The sequence below is a fragment of the Hyperolius riggenbachi genome, chromosome 5 (genome assembly GCF_040937935.1).
Source record: "Hyperolius riggenbachi isolate aHypRig1 chromosome 5, aHypRig1.pri, whole genome shotgun sequence".
Lineage (NCBI taxonomy): Eukaryota > Metazoa > Chordata > Amphibia > Anura > Hyperoliidae > Hyperolius > Hyperolius riggenbachi.
The window spans coordinates 387,025,871-387,047,096 of record NC_090650.1 but is presented as its reverse complement, the minus strand read 5'-3'; the positions used below and the strand labels follow the sequence as shown (position 1 = coordinate 387,047,096).

Here is a 21,226-nt window from a genome sequence, read left to right as displayed (position 1 = left end):
CACGCATGTAGCTCACAGCTCCTGTATAAGGCACGCATGTAGCTCACAGCCCCTGTATAAGGCACGCATGTAGCTCACAGCCCCTGTATAAGGCACGCATGTAGCTCACAGCTCCTGTATAAGGCACGCATGTAGCTCACAGCCCCTGTATAAGGCACGCATGTAGCTCAGCCCCTGTATAAGGCACACATGTAGCTCGCAGCCCCTGTATAAGGCACGCATGTAGCTCGCAGCCCCTGTATAAGGCACGCATGTAGCTCGTAACCCCTGTATAAGGCACGCATGTAGCTCACAGCCCCTGTATAAGGCACGCATGTAGCTCAGCCCCTGTATAAGGCACGCTTGTAGCTCACAGCCACTGTATAAGGCACGCATGTAGCTCACAGCCCCTGTATAAGGCATGCATGTAGCTCACAGCCCCTGTATAGGGCACACATGTAGCTCGCAGCCCCTGTATAGGGCACACATGTAGCTCGCAGCCCCTGTATAAGGCACGCATGTAGCTCCCAGCCCCTGTATAAGGCATGCATGTAGCTCCCAGCCCCTGTATAAGGCACACATGTAGCTCACATCCCCCTCCCAACCCCTGTATAAGGCACGCATGTAGCTCGCAGCCCCTGTATAAGGCACGCATGTAGCTCACAGCCCCTGTATAAGGCACACATGTAGCTCACATCCCCCTCCCAACCCCTGTATAAGGCGCGCGTGTAGCTCGCAGCCCCTGTATAAGGCACGCATGTAGCTCGCAGCCCCTGTATAAGGCACGCATGTAGCTCTCATCTTGCTTTTGTTAAGTCAGCAGTAAAAACACTGTTTTATGGGGTTTTTACAAGTCTATCTAATTCCAGGCTATAAAAAAAGCACTTTATAAATGGGTGATCCATTAATTAGTCTAATGTTCCGCAGTAATGATGTCTGGTTTGCTTCAGAGTCACTTGCAAGGATGAGATTGCATTTTGGTCCATTTATGCCTCTCGGAGAGAGAAGTGCCACACAAGACAATGAATATAGTAATTAATGGGGGATAATTGCTGCAGAAGGCAGGCTGTGTGTAGAAAGCAGAGCCCGCTGCATATTAATGGCTGGAATTAGCAAGGACATAAAAAGAGAAGGGAAATAAAACAACACCGTAATCCTTTAATCTTTACACTTTATGGAAAGTGGTTGTTCAGATGAAATAAGTGTTTCCTTTGTGCGGTTAGCAGAGTATAGAGGTTGTTGTTTTCTGGAAGCTGTGAGGTGGCTGCGCAGTCTGGAAATAACACATCAGCGATCTGATGAAAGTGTAAAGGTGCCATACATCAGAAAAATGTAAAACCGAGTGGCACTACATGTGCTTATACAAAACTTTGATACAAAACCAAGCCCATTCAGCAGCTGGGTGACCCCTTTTAAAATTCTAAAACCACAATATAGAACTGGAGGGAGCGCTCCTTCACATAATGTTTCCACCAATCACCATTAGGTCATTACAGACAGCGGTCGCCCAGCTGTAACCTATGCTAACCGTGTCTGCAACCGATATGGTTGGATTGTAGGTGGACCCACCACCGGCGCACACCAAGAGGCCTCAAAAATATTGACTGCAGCCGCTTGTGTTAAATCGATCAAAAAAAACTCAAATGTCCATGTTCTTAAGCCTTGTCATCTGTAATAGAGCTCTATCTGGTGCAATAATGTCCACGCAAAAAAAGTCCTTGCACTACCTTGTGTGGCTTAGAAAGCTCTCTGTATGGTGTTACCGCAGACTATAGATGGGTGGTGTGAACCAAGTGTGTAGCAACCATTAAGATGGCTAGGTGACAAACTTTTATGTTCCCGGCAGGGCAGGTTTTTATGACTCACGGCTCACAGTAGTATCTGCCTCCAGAGATGTCTCACTGCCGCTTTGCCTCCGCCTCGTCTGGCGCTGACAGCTGGTTCTTTCACAGAGCTCAAGCTCTCAGGAGCGAGCATCTGCTTTTACGTGAGCGCTCACTCCAGTTCCGACTCCTCCCGCTGACGCGTTTCGCCCCGCTCACGGGGCTTTATCAAAACATGGCCTGACATATCATTGCTATGCTGATGACACCCAGCTATATTTGTCATTCAAACCTGATGTCACAGACCCTACTCCACAAATAAATGCATGCTTAGCTGAGCTTCAGGAGTGGATGAATAATAATTGGCTAAAACATAATGCTGACAAAACTGAGGTTCTTGTTATCGAGGGGCAGGGCTCAACAGCAAAGCAGCTCCAGTCTCAACCAACACCGCTAAGGATAGGGAGCTCAGACCTGAACAACTCAGACTGTGTGCGCAGCCTGGGAGTACGGATTGATGGGAAATTAAGCTTCAGGAATCAAATCTCAGCTGTTGTGAAACATTCCTTCTTTAACCTAAGGAATATTGCAAGGATTAAACACCTAATTCCTTCAGAGGATCTTCCAACCCTAGTTCATGCCTTCGTCACATCAAGGTTAGACTACTGCAACGTCCTCTACACAGGCCTGCATAAGAAAGACTTACGCCGCATGCAATTAGTACAGAATACCGCCGCAAGGCTGTTAACGAGCCAACCCCGCCATTGCCACATAACACCAACCCTGAGCTCACTCCACTGGCTACCGATAAAATGGAGAATTCTGTTTAAGATTGGCTTACTGACATTCAAATCCTTGCACAATCTGGGCCCTGGATACCTGAAGGACTTGTTGCAACTACATCACACCCCCCACAATCTTAGATCAAAAGGACGTAACACCTTGGTCACCCCCAGAGTCCACCTCAAAACCTTTGGAGACAGAGCCTTTTGTCATGCTGCCCCTACACTTTGGAACTCCCTGCCACACCCAATCAGGACAGCCCCATCCCTGGAAGCATTTAAGTCTAAACTGAATACCTACCTTTTCAGTCTGGCATTCATGAACATCTGACTATCTCCTCTGTAACACAACCCAGCCTGAAACCCTGTATTAATCTGAAACACAGCTATGCGCTTTGAGTCCTATGGGAGAAAAGCGCTTTACAAATGTTATTGTATTGTATTGTATCAAAGCACTGGAGGGTTGTGCCTTGCTTCATAGTGAGACTTTTTTATTCTTACGTTTAGGGGGCCGGATCATTTCTTAGGGAAACACCTCCTCATGCATACATCACTCCATACAGGATCAATCTTCGCTTTTAAAGAGTTTTGTACAGTGAAAGGGCTTATCCTCCTGCAACTTTATATCACATAATTCACAAAAGATTGGTCATCAGGTTTTTTTAGCCTGATGAAAGAGGGTTGAGCCCTCTGAAACGCGTTGCTTAGCTACAATAAAAGTTTTTACTTTTGATTCATACGGCAGCTGCCGTCTATTTCCTACTTGCATACACTTGCACTGGCAAATTGTTTAAACCCAAATTTCTTAACCCACCCACGACTGCCTGACAGTGCAGCCGCCTTAAGCGGCATCACAGCACTCAGGCTATGTGGAAAATATACCAGAGCAGCGGTATACTGCTACTACAGTTCTGAAGAAGGCTATTGTCTGCATGCCTTGTGGAGGAGGACTTCTGCCAAGACTTGGTCCCCGGTCCAAGTGGGACAAAGCCTTTCTGCTGGCCACCCCGTATGGGACAGTAAGCCACAGATCCAGGTGAGAATATTCCACGGCCGGCTGGCCATTTTTATTGAATGACAACCTGAGTGCGCTCTCCCCCCACCCCTTGTTTTTCCACCCATCCCCCACATTCCACTGTCTACCGCAGATTATATACCACCTAGAGTGGCACCCATGAGAGCAGCACCATCTGATGACAACTACACAGACTTGCACAGTATTGTCAAGATCGCTCCCGCTGTCCAACACAGGGTTTTAGGCTCCTTTCCTCTTCACTGCTCAATAGAGCTCTATCATTCAGATCCTAAGGCTAAGATCCCGTTGGACCAGGATGCTTTGTCCTTGTTGGGCAAAGGTCTCTCATTTTCTCCGGTGTGCGGAGGTGATGAATTCACCGTGTACCATGACCTCTGCTTTTTCCTCAGACGTGTAGCCTTTAAACTCATGTTCGGGGGGAAATCGGAGAGCACGGCAGGTGGGCAAGAGATACCCAAAGCACAATTGGATCTGAATGATAGAGCTTTATTGAGAGACCTGGTGTCCCTCAAGGATGAAGCAGAAGGGGAGGGGGTTACAGAGGGGGGACGAGAAGTTTTAAATCCAAATCCCACTGGGGCAAAAAGAAAATCTAAATATATGCCACCCCTAAACCATAAATTAAAAACATTTAGAGATCTGGTACAGCGGGACTTGCATACAGTAAAGTGGGCCCCATTGAACCGTAAAGATAACCTCACAAGGGGTGAAAGGGAAGCGTTGGAGAAATTGAAACAAAGGGATAAGATCATCATAAGGGAGAGCGATAAAGGAGGCAATGTGGTTCTCCTGTCTGCTGAATACTATGAGGGCAAATGCCTGAGCTTGTTGAGCGATCAGGATACCAGAAGCTGCAGGAAAATCCCCGTATGATGATTAAAGAAAAGATAAATGGACTTGTCAAAGAAGGAAAAATGTTGGGAGTGCTTTCAAAGGGGGAAGCCACGTTTAGTGAAGTCTACACTTTTTTTTTTTTTTTTTTTTTTTTACATCATCCCTAAGGTTCACAAAAATCAAGAATGTCCCCTGGGACGCTGATTGGCTGATTGTGTTGGGAATAGGGGGACCGATGGAGAACCTCGGTACGTTGTTGGACGGAAAACTGAAGGGAATGGTAGAGGAACTCCCATCTTACGTTAAAGATACCGGTAACGTTTTTGCGGCGCTAGACTGTTTCTCGGTCAGTAAAGATGACATATTGGTCAGTATAGATGTGGAGGGACTATATACCTCAATACCCTACGAAGTCGGACTAGCAGCCGTGGCTTTCTACCTGAAGGAGCACGTCCCGGATTCTCCATTACATAACCAATTCTTGATAGAAGCGCTTGAGTTTCTCCTGAGTTATAACTGTTTCGTTTTCAATGGACGGTTTTACTGCCAGGCCAGGGGCACGTCGATGTATGCATGCCTCCATTTGGGACTTTGGGAGCATCAGGATGTGTACCCTATGTGCCTCTTCCAGGAGCATGTGCGGCTCTGGCTGAGGTACATAGATGACGTGGTCCTGGTCTGGCGGGGAACAAAGGAAACTCTGGACAAGTTTGTCGATCAATTAGGCTTAAATCAGAGACATTTTAAATTCACCTATATGTGACATATAGGCACTTGGCAACTTAGGCGGCAACTTGGCGGCAGATCGACCATCCAATTTGATTATTCTGATCAGATTGGATGAAAATCTGTGCCGCTAAGAGCGTGCCCGGTCGACGTTGCGACAGATTTCAGGCCAGCATTAGTCACATGTATTTATCGGACATTCAGTGTGGGAGATGAACAGATTCTGGGCACCAACCAGAAGTCCAATAAACGTCACCTTTATTGCTTCCCCAACAATCCCAACATAAATTGCATAGTAAATGGCCTGACAGCCGTTTTGCACGTAAAAACCCGCTTCATCAGAGGCAGAAATCTACACGCCCTGTACTGGTCTTTACCTGCGAAACGGCTGTCAGGCCATTTACTGTGCAATTTATGTTTGGGTTGTTGGGGAAGCAATAAAGGAGACGTTTATTGAACTTGTTGTGGTTGCTGCCTGAAATCTGTTAATCTCCCACGTTGAATTACTACTCTTGCTATCCAGAGTCACAATTACTGCACAAGTGTGTACCCCCCCTACCCCCCCCCCCCCCCCCCCCTAATGTGGAGCCAATTGACTCTCTCCTTTTTTTTTAAGTTCATCTATTGGACATGCTGCAAGATGTAGGGCCGACGTACTTGATCAAGTACGTGTCGGTAACTGCATGCGATATTGTGACGAGCGGCAAACATGGCGGAACTCCCAGTGCTGTCCCCCAATGTACAGCGTGCCCACCCCCCGGTGCTCTGTGAAGTATACTTTACCTGTCGGTGTCTCCCGCTGCTTCGCACTCTGTCTTTCATCCTGATGCACGCGCCCCACATAGTTTGCGGCAACCATGTGTGGCACGTGTATGTGGGTGGAGTGCTGAGCCAGTGGTGGCATCTTTTTTAAGAAATTTTTTTTTTCCTTCTGCATATATTTGAGTGTTTCAGATCCATTTGTTTACCATGTTTGACGAAGATAGTTCATGGGTTTCAAAAACCTAAGGCCAGCAAATGGCATAATTCTTTTTCAGCTTTAAGAATAGTACTTCCGCCTTGCTGATGGAAATGCTTGGACCTGGCTGTCACATATAGCCAGCCCCTTCTAAAGTTTGTTCCATCAGACCCCTGCCATATTCTCCTAAACTCGCTGTGACATCTCTGAAGGAGGACAAATGTGTGTGACAGGCCTGTGTGCTGGGAACAGACAGTGCTGGGGGGAAATACGGAGACTGTCAGCGACTTACACTGGGAAAGTGGTAAAAAAAAGGTCAAGTCCATACAATGAGCTGAGAATGACAGAATAAAAAGTGCACTTTGTGCTCTCTGCTGTCTACATCATCAGCTTCTTGATATTGGATCTGTTCTGCCTAAAAAGTATAATAAAAAAACAAAGTAAAAAAAAAAGCCTTGCATGGACTGGCACATTTAGCAAGCTTTCACTGGCACTGAATGGCACTTTCACTGCGTTATAGCGCCGCTCAGTGGTGGAAGAGTAGAGCCGATCCTGTAACGCTGATATTCTCTTTCTTCTGGTCCCGATCACATGTCCTATCATGTGATGGGCCTTGAAGGATGATATCAGCATTACAGCGCCGCTCGGTGGTGATAGAGGAGAGTCAACCCTGCGCCTGGATCAGGTAAATATCAGGTGCTCTCTGATCCGCTCTGCATTAGGCTTAGGGAGACAACCCGAGTGTAACCGGCTGCAGCAGCCCTGCCCTGAGTTATCTACAGCGAGATAACTTGAGAGGAGCAGTTAAAAGGTTAAATTGGAACTGTAGTAAAATAATGTAATGAATAAAATTGCTTATTTTTTGCAATGTTCATTTTACAATCAGGAAGGAGGTGCGGGCACAAAAAATATAAATAGCAAATTTTTATTTTAAAAAGAATTGTTTATAAATTAATGCGCATGGAGAAAAAAACGTTTAAGCCATTTATTTAGGAAAGGGTTATTTACAGTAAGAGTGATTAAGCTGTGGAATGCATTGCCACAGGAAGTAGTTATGGCAAATTCTATACCTGCATTTAAAGGGGGCTTAGATGCTTTCCTTGCGTTGAAAAACATCCATGGCTACAATAACTAGGTAATGCCCAATGATGTTGATCCAGGGATTTTATCTGATTGCCATCTGGAGTTGGGAAGGAATTTTTCCCTTTTGGGGCTAATTGGACCATGCCTTGTAAGGGTTTTTCGCCTTCCTCTGGATCAACAGGGATATGTGAGGGAGCAGGCTGGTGTTGTACTTTGTTCTCTAGTTTAACTCGATGGACGTATGTCTTTTTTCAACCCAAATAACTATGTAAAAATAACCCCCAGCAGCGATCAGAGCCCACCAACAGAAATCTCTGCTGGTGGGCAGAATGGGGGCGAGGGGATCGTGTGCTTAGTTGTACGGCTCTGCAGCGAGCCCTTAAAGCTGCAGTGGCCTAATTTGTAAAAAATAGTCTGGTCGCTACGGGGGGTAAAGCCTGTGGTCCTTAAGTGGTTAAAGGGAAGGTTCAGGGACAATCAAAAAATAAAATAAAAATCCAAATCCACTTACCTGGGGCTTCCTCCAGCCCCTGGCAGGCAGGAGGTGCCCTCGGCGCTGCTCCGCAGGCTCCCGGTGGCCGAACCGACCTGGCCAGGCCGGCGGCCAGGTCGGGCTTCTTCTGCGCTCCATTATGCGTTTCATGCCGGCGCGCTGATGTCATCGGACATAGTAGTAGTAGTAGTAGTAGTAGTAGTAGTAGTAGTAGTAGTAGTAGTTCTGAGCCTGCGCAGTACAGCCGTACAGTACAGCCCGGAGGACGTCTGACGTCAGCGCGCCGGCCGGCGCACTGACATCATCGGACGTAGTAGTAGTAGTAGTTCTGAGCCTGCACAGGACAGCCCGGAGGACGTCCGATGACGTCAGCGCGCCGCCACCGGAGACCACCGGGAGCCTGCGGAGCGGCGCCGAGGGCACCTCCTGTCTGCCACGGGCTGGAGGAAGCCCCAGGTAAGTGGATTTGGATTTTTATTTTTTTGATTGTCCCTGAACCTTCCCTTTTAAGTGGGTTCTATTTAATATCCTATAATGTTTCTTTCATTTTTTTTATACATCAGAGAATAAATTATTAATGCGCTTGATGTGAGGGGAATGGCTACAAGTAGCTCCCTTATTTGAGTCATTTTTCCACGTTTGTTGGTTTCATGTTGTTATAAAAATTTCATTAGGTTATCCTCCAATTATATTAGCATTCTTAAGTTTTAGATACCCTTAGTGGTTTGTGGATTTATTAACTCATTTGCTTTGGTTGGCTCTCTGCCCCCTGGTGGTCAGTGAAATCCCCCCCCGCCAGCCATTCCTTTGCGGGATGTTTCCAGCATTGTGGTCTAGAGATAATTCCGCTATGGGAAGTTATAACTTACCCTGAGCATTGTAAAGTTGTATTTATTTTAGCAGCTGTGTGTGTAATTGTATAACTCGCGTTATTTCTGCAGGTGCTTGCTGTCTTTCATCGGGGTCTTCCTAATTGCCAGAAACCAAGAGAAACGCTCTTTCCCAGAAACATACATAGACTTTGGGGAAATTCCTGGTAAGTACTTTTTTATTTTTTTCCCCCCACAGTTAAGGTTTTTATTGTGAGATGTGTGTACACAGTAGCCAATAGAAACCCCTGCAAGGATATAGACATTCCTTCATCCAATAAACCGCAACAAATCTTTAGAACAGAGCGAGTCTATAAAGATAGCAGTAAATAGAACAATCAAGCATCATAAGATGTTACCATTTGATCATTTTCCCTGCATTGCAGAACATTCACAACTCCCCTCTGTAAAGCTCTCCACTGGCTCCCCATCTGCTTCAGTATCAACTTCAAAATTCTGTGCTTGGCCCACAAATCAGTTTACAGGACCTGCCCGACCTACAAGTCTGATCTTGTCCCACCTGTTCGCACTGCGTACGTCTCACTCCCACTCATGATTGCAGGAATTTACTAGGGCTGACCCCACTCCCTGGAACCCTCTCCCACCAGCCATAAGACTCTCCCTTCACCTTTAATACCTTCAAACGAGCCCTCAAGACTCACCTTTTTTATGCTCGCCTACCGCCTTGCATCATTACCATAATACATTCTGCTGGACATCCACTCAACAGATGCACCTACTGTCTTTACTCCCACCCTTTAGATTGTAAGCCTCTGACAGGGTCCTCCCCTCCCCCACCCGTTTGTCCAGCTTGATCATGCACCCCTCTCGTGGACTAGAACAGACTCTATTTTTAACAAAGATATTGAACTACCGTTAGGCAGGGTACAAACTTGTCTTTCAGGGGTTTTTTTTCACACGTTTTTCTGCGTACGTTTTCTGCACACCAAGTGTGTTTTTATGCAGGAAAACATGCGCGTTTTTTCACAACAGCTAATGTAATTGATAGAGAAGTCTGACAAAATGTGCAGGATGTCAGTTTTTTGTGTAAAAAACAGATTGTGTGAACTAGCCTATTGATTAACATGAGTTCTCAGTTTTCCTGTGTAAAAAACGCACACAAAAAACAGTCAAGTGTGTCCCCTGCCTTAGACATTTGCATGATCTTGTTTTGTTGTGAGCTCCGTGTATGTCTTACCTTGGATGTTAACACCATTTATCTATTGTGCAGCTCTGTGTAATATGTTAGTGCTTTATAGATACTTTTTATAAAACCTATGAATACAAAACCTGTTCATCAGCTACACCAGCTATAGAATAATTAGATCTGTCTTCTCCTCGTACCGGTAAAGAAGAGCGAGAGAGAAAAAGGAAAGGCAGAGAACAGAGAGGGGTAGCCAGGGCTGTGGAGTCTGTACAAAAATCTTCCAACTCCGACTCCTCAGTTTATGAAACCTCCGACTCCGGGTACCCAAAATGGCTCCGACTCCTCGACTCCGACTACTTAGTCTAATACTTACCAGGGCTGTGGATTTTATACAAAATCATCTGACACCCGACTCCTCAGTTTATGAAATCACTTACTCTGGGTACCCAAAATTGCTCCAACTCCACAGCCCTAGGGGTAGCCATAGGCAAGGCTCAGTTCTCTGCTAGGAAAGTATTTTATGGCTGTAATTCCTAATCAGTGAGGGACAGTATAGTCCAGGCTTGGGAAAACTTTATGGAGCCCAGTCTGCATTCTTTAAATTCCTCCCCCCTCCCTGTAAAATAGCGAGCAGGCAGCGGGGGATTTTGAAAATCGCCTTCTCTGATGGAAGTCCCGCATCATCTCCATGGCAACATGTTAAGTGATGTCAGGACGTGCCAGCGTATTAAACGCTGGCTGCCATGTGAAGCCTGTTGCCATGGAGAAGACGCGGGACGTCTGTGAGCGGAGGCGGGTTTCAAAATCCCCCGCTGCCCGCTTGCTATTTTACAGGGAGGGAGGGGGGAAGGAGGAGAATCCGCCCGCTGTAACAGCGCATTGTATCCATCTCGCAGGCCGTAGTTTGCCCAGCGCTGGTATAGTCCAACTGGAAAAAAACCATCAATTTCATAGCTGAATATTAACTATTTTAGGCAGAGGAAGAAGTAAAGCAACACAACAGATTTGTCAGCTTGGCACTGTACATCAACATGTCTGTCTTATCATGTCACATGCCACTTAAAGTGGAAGGAACTGCAGTGAAAATAATGTAATAAAAAAGTGCTTCATTTTTACAATTATTATGTATAAATTATTTAGTCAGTGTTTGCCCATTGTTAAATCTTTTCTCTCCCTGATTTACATTCTGACATTTATCACATGGTGACATTTTTACTGCTGGCAAGTGATGTCACGGGAAGGGGATGCTGCTTGCTTTTTTGGCACTTGGAAATAGCTGTAAACAGCTGTTATTTCTCACAATGCAATGAGGTTCACACAGTGTGATGTCAGAACCATGGTCCTGAAATCACACTTTCGGAGGGGTTTCACCACAATATCAGCCATACAGAGCCCCCTGATGATCCGTTTGTGAAAAGGAAAAGATTTCTCGTGGGAAAGGAGGGGGGTATCAGCTACTGATTGGGATGAAATTCAAATCTTGTTTACGGTTTCTCTTCAAAAACATCCCCTGGGGGTACTCACCTCGGGTGGGGGAAGCCTCGGGATCCTAATGAGGCTTCCCACGCCGTCCTCTGTCCCACGGGGGTCTCGCTGCAGCCCTCCGAACAGCCGGCGACAGACCCGACTGTAAATTCAATATTTACCTTTGCTGGCTCCAGGTCCGCTCTACTGCGCAGGCGCCGGAAACTTGCGCCTGCGCAGTAGAGCAGACCCAACGGCGATCGGGTATTTCCGCCTACTTCGGAGCCGACTGCCGTCAGAGCGCCTGTGCAGGAGCCGGGAAGGTAAATATTGCCGTCATCTTGTACGGAGGGCCGCAGCAAGACCCCTGAGGGACGGAGGACGGCGTGGGAAGCCTCATTAGGATCCTGAGGCTTCCCCCACCCGAGGTGAGTACCCCCTAGGGGACGTTTTGACGTTACAGATTCTCTTTAAAGGGGAACTGAAGAGAGAGGTATATGGAGGCTGTCATGTTTATTTCCTTTTAGACAATACCAGTTGCCTGGCAGCCCTGCTGATCCTCTGCCTCTAATACTATTAGCCATAGCCCCTGAACAAGCGTGCAGCAGATCAGGTGTTTCAGTGGTTCGACTTATAAGTCTTATCTGAAAAGACTAGCTGCATGCTTGTTTCTGGTTTTAATCCGATACTACTGCAGAGAAATAGACCAGCAGGGCTGCCAGGCAACTGGTATTGATTAAAAGGAAATAAACATGACAGCCTCCATATACCTCTTACTTCAGCTCCCCTTTAAGCTCTCCTTTAACTATCAGGGATGCAGTAACTACAGCCCCATGGGTTCCCAGGCACAATTATCATGGGGACAATTTCACAACCATCCCCTTGCGCATGCAGTGCCTAGTTATTCCACTTCCACCTTGCAGAATAGTACAGGGAATAGTGTAATATTTACCTGTTCCACGCTTTATTGGGTCTCCTTTTCCTCCCGGCATGCTGTGCACCCTTTGCTGCTATCCAGTGATGCTCAAATCCAAACTTTGGGTGAATCCGGATAGTTGCTATCCAGATATCACCCAGTAAACCTGTGGGGGCTGGGCGGGGGGTCAATCTTGCCTCCACGCGCGTCACGTGAGTACAAACACTTCCTCCTTCAACCCGGAAGTAGGAAGTGTTTGTAATCACGTGACTGCCGCTTGGACCACATCGTGGGAGGCGCCGAGGGATGGACGAAGAAGACGTCAGACAGGGAAGCTTGAACCCCCCACCCCGCACAGGTATCTGGGTGAAATCCGGATAGCCACTATCCGGATTCACCCAAAGTTCGGATTTGAGCATCACTGTTGCTATCCTCCAACTCCGGATCACATGACATACTGGAGGGTGGAAGCACAGAGCGGGCTGCTGCCAGGAATAAGAGAAGAATCAAAGCAGCATGGACCAGGTAAATATCACACTTTCTCCTGCGCTGCTCGCCAGGTGGGCAGGAGAACCTGCTCTCCCATGGTTGCGGGGATTATTGTTACACCAGTGGATTTCATTGATCAAAATGGTTCAATTTGTGTTTTTGTTGAGACCATTCCTTTTAAGCCTTTCGGGATCAGATGGCTCTGGCCCCTTAAGGACCAGACCGTCCTTTCCCTATTGTGCACTGTGATTACTGTGATTGGCTCAAAGTAATCACAGGGTCAGAAGTCAATGAAATTGTCTCTTGTCCAAGATGCAGAAGCTCTGCTGTCACTGAGACAGCAGAGTGAGTGGGTGCAGCAGCAAACAGTGGTGAGGATGCAGTGAGTGCACAGCGGTAAAAGTATTTAAAATAAACACATGATGTAGCTGCAAATGAATATTACATACTTACCTCACCATCAGTTCCTCTCAGAGGCTCACCATTTTCTTCTTACAGTGATCCCTTGCAGTTCTGACACGATTTTGTCAGAACTGAAATATACTGAATGTGCAAGGTAATGTCCATGTTTCCCTATGGCTCAAGTGGGCGATATAACAGTTTAACAGTGTGCTGACTAGGAAGCTGTTATGGGGTAATAGTTATTTTTAAAATAGAGGACAGAGAATTCCATTGGTCACAGTGGACATACAGGACGCAGGAGAGGAGAAAGAGATTAATGAGCAGACATGGGAGGCAAGTATGACCTGTGTGTTTTTTGACTTTTTTTATTTTCAGTTCAGGCTCTCTTTAAACCAGGCAGTATTTAGAATGAGTGGATTTAAGGAATTAAAATTGGGATTTTGTTGCAGAAGTAAATAAATGCAGAGGGATATTCATCTCAATAACCTCTCTCTGACTCCAATATTTTATTGGGGCCTGCAGCTCTACTCTGGCAATGTACACAATGACCGATCTCCCCCCTTTATGTCACTTGCATAGTCTGCCACTGGCCTAGCAGATGGGCAGCCAGAGCCCAGGAGGGAAGACGATGATATGAAAGGTAACGAAAACCAGGAACTAACGTAATAACCGTCCAGCTCCACTCACATTATACTAACCGCTTATAATGTGACACAAAAAGCCTCCAGTGTGATTGCAGATTACAAACTTACATGCATTGCCTGTGATTTGGATGAACGCCGCCTCCGCCTAGAACGCCAGGCCTGGGGGCTACAACCAGATAACATAAAATTCTGCCTCCATTAACTAATTTACCCTGTATATGCATCAGTGCTACAGAAGCTACAGAAGATGTTGTCTTAAAATGTTAAAATAAAACCATTCTATTTCAATTTGGAGCCAGCCATGAATGTTTGGAAGGGCCATGATATTCATACAATTTAGGGCTCTCTCTAAAGTACGTCCTGCCCATTAACTTTCATGTTTCTATAAGAGTAATTAGCTGCACAGAGCAGGAAGTATTGCCACTCTGAAATAATCAGCTGTAGTAATAGGCAAACAGCCCAAAGGTGCGTACACACATGCGACTATAGTCGTTTGAAACGATCGTTCCCCGATTGTTTCAAACGACGTTCGTTTAAAAAAAAGAAGCCAACGACTATTAAGTCTAACGACGGACGAGCTAGATCGTAAAAAAAGGAACAATCTAACTTGGCGGATGTTTTCCAACGACGATCGTTTGCAAAAGTAGTACATTGTTGGAAACGGTCGTTCGTACTAGGCTTGACATGCGCATTTCGCGATTTCTCCATTGAACTTTTCATTTTTATGCGCAAGCGCAATAGTTGCTTTACGTGATGTAACGTTCGTTCTAATGATCAGATCGTTACACACTTTTAAAAACTAACTTTACTTAGGTCGTTCTTTCGTCAATTAAAAGTTCATTTGTCGTTCACAACAAACGATTGTTGTCGCATGTGTGTACGTAGCTTTAGAGTGGACCTCCATCCTAATATACAAGATGCTGCAGCCTTGCTGTAAATAAAACTTATACTTACCTGCGGTGTCTTGTCCCACAAAGCCGCAGTGAAGACCCTGCATCACTCCACTTCTGGCGCCTGGCCCCAGAGAAAAAACACAAAATTGTTTACTGCAGTAAATGCGGTCTCAAGATGGTTTGAGGAAGCTCCATTTAAGTAGAAAACCTGAGACTCCCTTGGTCTCAGGCACACTGTAAACATTAAGAGTGCTGTTTTAGCATACAATATTTTAAAACCTTTAAGTTCTATGGTGCCCTAACAGAGGGCCCTCACTTATGGAGCTGTTGTGTTTATTACCATGCCTACATGCTTGTTGTTCCCACATAAGAATGTTTCCATGCCATAATGGTTCACCACAATTGGAGACCTCAGCGGGCAGGGAAATAGGAGTATATAAGTGCTGGAATAGATTGCAACATGCCATAGGAATCCCAATTAGACCTGGGTCAGGAGAGAGTCCCAAAGGTAGAGGAGTGTCTCATCTTCCCCTGTGAATAATTTCAGCTACAAGATGAGAGGGGTGTGACCGGCAGATGGACCAAACTGTACAAATGTAACTTATATACAAATGCAGCATACGGTCATCGCTAAACAGAATATGCTGGTGAAAAGAAGCTTCTTATGAAGAGGTGACTTCAAACTGGCTAGAGCAGGGGTGCCCACACGTTTTCGGCTTGCGAGCTACTTTCAAAACCGATGTGGCCACGAGATCTACCCCCCCAGCATGCATAGACAGTCGCAGTATTCTATATCCCCCCATATCAAGCCTAGTGAATACATTACAAAAGCCTTCTCCCCTTCACAGTATCATGAATCCCCCCTTCCTATCCCGGCAGTTAGGCAGTCCACAATCCTCCCCCTTCAGACATACAAGTATAGCAAATAGCTTCAGAATCCTCCTGAAGCTATTTTGCCCACATTACACTACCTCACATGTCATGCAGCCAGGGGGGAGAAGACGCTGCGCACGCAGGCAGCCTTGAGGGGAAGACCTGTCTCCTCATTGGCTCCTCTACCCTCTAGCCACGCCTCCCCTTTAGCCGCGCCTCTCCCCTCTTCTCCCTGATGCGAGCGGCAGCGAAATCTGACAGGCGCGGCTTCAGATTTTAACAGGACGCGGCCCATCATGCGGTCGCAATCTACCGGTAGATCGAGATCGACCTGTTGGGCACCCCTGGGCTAGAGAGTATTTAAAAATAGAGTCAATGAGTTATAGGACAAAGCCAAAGTGAGAAGGGAAGACTGCAGTGGAATACAGTTAGGAACATAAGTATTTGAACACCCTACGATTTTGCAAGTTCTCCCACTTAGAAATCAAAGAGGGGTCTGAAAATAACATTGTAGGTGCATTCCCACTGTGAGAGAGCATTTTTTTTTTTTTTTTTTAAAAACAGGAAATCACATTGTAGGATGCTAACTAAGCAATCCAAAAGAAAAAATCACTTTTTACTTTTCTTCTCCAAAAAAGATCATTCCCCAGTTTCCCTGGCTTTAATTTGGTATATCTGCTGCACAAAGGAAGTTGCAGGGCATGCTGGGTTTTCTTTACTTTCCCTACAGACGTAACTAATGCAGCCTGATTGGCTGAAGCCTCTTGTTTCCCCTCCCACACCTCAGTTCCTCTCTAATTGGCCAATATTCCTCTTGCTGAGACAATGCACTCTCTACTGTAGAGCTGGGTAGGAGTGTCTGAAGACTGGGAGGAGGGCGGGCAATGCATACACAGACAGATTAAGGGAGGAAATTATGTCAGGATTGGCTTCAAGATAGACACAGTTAGTAAATGGAAGATCCTAATGAGGATTTTCTCTTTTTTTACTATAAAAAAATCACTAAAAGTCAAACTGATAGTGCAATACATATGTAAGTAGAGAGCAAGTATTAATCTACTAATATATGTGGGGGGGTTCTGAGATAGTATGGCTGATAGCTACTCTTTAAAGAATTTGTCTTGCACTGCTGCACATAAATATTTGAACACCTGGCAATTGGCAAGAATTCTGGCTCTCAAAGACCTGTTATGGTGGGTACACACGTTACGTTTTTTCGTGCGATAGATGGATCAGATAGATAAAATCCGTCATGTCCGATATTGCTCTCGATTATTTCCGCGCTCGATTTCTCATAGTGGTGAATGGAAAAAGATAAGAGAATTGAGTGCAGAATCATGCCGCAAAAACGATCGGGTCGGAGAATCGGACAAAAAAATGTAAAGTGTGTACCCAGCATTATTCAGCCTTTAAAAAAGTCCAGCTCTACTCCACTTATTCATCTAAATTAGTAGCACCTGGTTGAGCTCTTTACAGGAAATAAATATTGCAGCCTCCCTAAGTCTTTCACTTCAGGTATCTTTTAATCACCCTGGCGGTATGGACAAGCTGAGCTCGTCCAGCAAAAACTTGCAAAAAAACTTTAATGACGAGCTGAGCTCGTCCATGCCGACAGGGAGATTTCCTGTTTCTCTGCCCCGCCGGCTGCATTTTTTTCTCATCAGAGGGATTCCCCAGGATGACTGGATGCCTGTCTGCACGCTGTGGGTAGCGATCTGTGCTACCCCAGTGTGCAGACAGGCATCCAGCCACCCTAGGGAATCCCTGTACAGCGGATCGGAGGGCAGAGAATGTGTGTGCGTGGGTTCCCCTTTGTATGCGGTGGCTGTGCGGGCAGGGGGATCCCCCTCTGTGTGGGTGGGGGGATGCCCCTTCTGTGCGGGTGGCCTATCCTCCTCCCAAAGGCCCCCCCCCCCCCCCCCGTCTCAGCCCGTTGAGTAAATAGATCTACTCACCCGAGGGCTCTCTCCAGCGACGGCTGCAACAGCACTTCCTCTTTCATCACCAAGTCTCGTTCTCTGTACAGTTACATTACGAGACCTGGTGACGTCACCAAGCCTCGTAATGTAAATGTTCAGAGACCGGGACTTCGGAGATGGAGGAGGGTGTGTGCCGCAGCCGTCGCTGGAGAGAGAGCCCTCGGGTGAGTAGATCTATTTACTCAACGGGCTGAGGCGGGGAGGAGGTTTGGGAGGAGGATAGGCCACCCGCACAGAAGGGGGATCCCCCCCCCCCCCCGCCCGCACAGCCACTGCATAGAAGGTTGCAAGTTATTGGAAATTAATTGAAACACTTCTTGCTCGGAAATCCTGGGGAAATTGAACGCCAGGGTGGTTAAGGGTGGGAGGCTGGCACAAATGTTTACATAACAGAGGAGTCTTTGAGGATCTATGAAGCCTTATATAAGGTCATCCACATTCTAATGGCGGCCCATTTCAACCCACGTGGGGCCACCTCAGCTGCTTTTGGATGAGGCCAGCAGAGCATCCATGAGCAGATTATAGGTATTCTATCAGGCCACTTATCACGCCAGCCAGTAACCCTGCTACACCATTACCACCATGTGCATGACCCCTCATTATAACAGATTGCTAGAGTAACCCCCTAACCTCTCTCTGGAAAAATAAAGTGTATACATTTTCCTTTTCATTCTTTTTTGTGTGCTTCTCAGCAGGGAAAGAAACCGTGGGGAGAATCCAACCGGATCCAAACAGCCCTTCCTATGGGTCTCTGCTTAATTAGTTACTCACACAGCAGCTAAAGCAGCGAGATGAAAGTGAGAGAAAACGGGTCACACAGACAAAGCTTTATTTATTGCCCAGGATTTTCCACATTGTGTCGTGTCTGCGTCACACATCTTTCTCTGCTCCCTTTTTTTTTATGTAAGAAACTTGTTAAGTTTTCAGAACCTTTGATGTCTTTACAGTTTCAAATCTCTGCAGTGCTGTACAATCCGAGAACTCTGGCCGCTCCCGCTCTGCTGACGGCAAACTCAAAGCGGCTTCTGCACACGATTCTGTGCTCTGTGAAAACTGACTTGTTTCCGTTCATCCGCTCATCAACCGGGCCATCCCGGTGTTTACTGAGAGTTCGGCCCGCCAATATCTAAAGCACAGAGGAGATTGTATGCCCATCATGGGACTTCAAAGCTGTAAGGACGGATGGCAATATGGATCAAGTTTGTTTTTTTTAGTACGTTGTATACATTTCATTAATATTAGTCCCGTTTCTGGAGCTTACCTTAATTTTTTTTTACTTGTGGATGCTACAAAGAACCTCCAGTGATGCATATTGTGGTAAGGCAGGGGTCTCCAAACTTTTTAGGCCAGGGGCCATATCACCATTCTTGAGTGCTAGGGGGCCAAACTAGCAAAATTAAACAGCATTTTTGCTGATTCCCATTAGGTACACTATGCCTGTGACATTTTATCAAATACAACATTTTCACAGGAAATAACACATTTGCCATGTGCAGTTAGTGGCAGCTGCGAATTAGTGGCTGTTACTGCTGCTGGTATAGTGGCAGCTGCTAATCACTGCTGCTGGCCCTTGCATGCAGTACTGCAGCTATGGCCATGGAATTAACTATAGAGCGTTTTGGGGCCAACAGAAATGGCTCGGCGGCCCAAATGTGGCCCCCGGGCCTGAATTTTAGACACTCCGGTGGTAAGGAGACACTTTATGCATATCTGAGAGGAAATGGTCGGGGAAGTGCTGATGTATATTTTAATCCAAATATTGTGAAGCTGTGGTAAATGTTGAACTGGGTGTCTGTGAACCCTAGTGTTCAGCGGAACAGGAAATAATGGGTGGAAGTTGTAACTCTTCTATAAGGATGATCAATGAGATTCAGATCATTTCTAGCATTTCACATTTCATGTAAATTATATGCATCTTGAAATTATACCAATCAGAATTACTTCCTGTTCATTTTTATTGGTCCAAGTTCAGGCTGCATAACATTTACATGAAGTTTGGATGCAAGGAAAAATTATTTTCATCTCTTTGATCATCCCTACTCTTCTACACAAATTATTAATCTCCGGTAGGGCAAGTACTAGAGGAAAGATCTCTCATCCAGAGGAAAGATCTCTCATCCAGAGGAAAGATCTCTCATCCAGAGGAAAGATCTCTTATCCACAGGAAAGATCTCTCATCCACAGGAAAGATCTCTCATCCACAGGAAAGATCTCTCATCCACAGTCTCTCATCCACAGGAAAGATCTCTCATCCACAGGAAAGATCTCTCATCCACAGGAAAGATCTCTCCTCAGGAACATGGCCGCCCCATTTCCAGTAAGGGATAAAAAGAACATTGCTTCTGCTCCCTGAGTGCCTAGGGATGGTCAGTGAGATGAACATTATTCCGAGTAGCTGCAAATAGTTATGCTAATTGTATGGAAAGGTATGAGGCTTGAAAATGGTGCTGTTTCAGCATTTGATTGGTCCAATTTCAAGCTGCATACATTTTCATAAAATTAGCATCAACTCAGAATTAGCGAATGGATCAGTACACCCTCCAGAAATGTACTGGTGACACTGGCTACCGCTCCCGGCTCCAGTCTTTGCGTTTCATCAGTAGCTTCATACTTGCTGTTAGAGCTGCAGGCTCACTGCGATCACATGACTGTGAGTTAAAAGGCCACAGGTACTGCCGCTAGAGCTCCAGTCTCCTCCACATTGGATGGGGGGGCTGTCTATCAGCAGTGCATAGTGTTTGACTTGTTTTTTTCGCCATAAGTGGGAGGTGGGCTTATCGAGATAGTTCTTGAAGTAAATGTAAACTGAGAAAAAAAAACATACTTAACAATGAAGAGAGAAGGCTCTGGTCCTATAAAGCTTTCACAGTCCCCTCATTCTAGTGCTGTCACCCCCATTAGCAGTATCCAACCTGCCCTGTGCTGCCGCGGGATGGCTTTGGAAGACGGACGGCTCCTTACTGCGCCTGCGACGGCGCTCTTAAGCATGTGAAGTATGGAGCCATAGCCTTCTGGGGCAGCAGATTTGGGGGGGGGGGGGGGGGCGGCGGCACTGGAACGAGGGGACTGTGAGAGGAACTAGAAGGCTGTATAGGACCCAAAGCCTTCCCTCTCCATAGGGGAGTATCTGTTTGGGGTTTGTTTGTTTTTTTTCTATTTACATTAGCTTTAATATCTACACAGGCTTTCATTTTCTGCTAGACATAAAATGAACATTTTAGAGGAGTGCACAGATTGTCCTCTGTGAAGTATAAGCTTCTAAAACAGTCCCTGTATCATTAGGGCCATTGCCATTTTTTCATCATATGTTAGTTGCTATTGTGCACTAGTAGTAAGAAAAAGAAAAAAAAAAAAGTTGCCAAACGTATTTGGACTTGTTTTCGCCAGATGAGTTTCCATTTATTTTTCTGCATTTTCCAAAACATTTAAATGTGTAGACATTTTTATTTTATTTTAATTTGGGTCTGTTCACACCAGTGTGCTCAGTGCCAGTTCACTAGGGAGGAAAAAGGACTAAAAACTGCATCTGTGTGAATTCAGCAGCAGTGTTAGTTGCACGATATAAATGTTTATATTTTGACAATTTTTTTATGGCATGCAGATGTTATGCCACCCGCAAGTCAATACTGACTGATGTGTGTTTTTCTTAAATAGACACCATGGATTCTAGGCTGTAAAAATACATCATAATGCAATAGAAACTCACAGTTGCTATTATAGTATTCCAAATACAACAAAAATTCATTTTAGAAAAACAAAAACACTAAGAATCTGATTTTACATACTCTTTCTTAGGCAAAATCAAGAAATTGTGTCTTTTCATGTTTTTGACAAAT

The 21,226-nt window shown here is 45.8% G+C and overlaps 1 protein-coding gene across 1 annotated transcript in view; it reads left to right on the top strand.

The window, feature by feature from the left end:
• NIPAL2 (NIPA like domain containing 2) overlaps positions 1–20,415 on the top strand; it is a 113,744-nt gene extending 93,329 nt beyond the window's left edge. The window contains 4 exon segments of the mRNA XM_068238394.1: positions 3,733–4,487; positions 5,086–5,162; positions 8,656–8,750; positions 18,086–20,415. Of these exon segments, the coding sequence (XP_068094495.1) occupies positions 3,733–4,487; positions 5,086–5,162; positions 8,656–8,750; positions 18,086–18,153 (995 nt within the window). The 3' untranslated portion in view covers positions 18,154–20,415.
• The last annotated feature ends 811 nt before the right edge of the window (positions 20,416–21,226 follow it).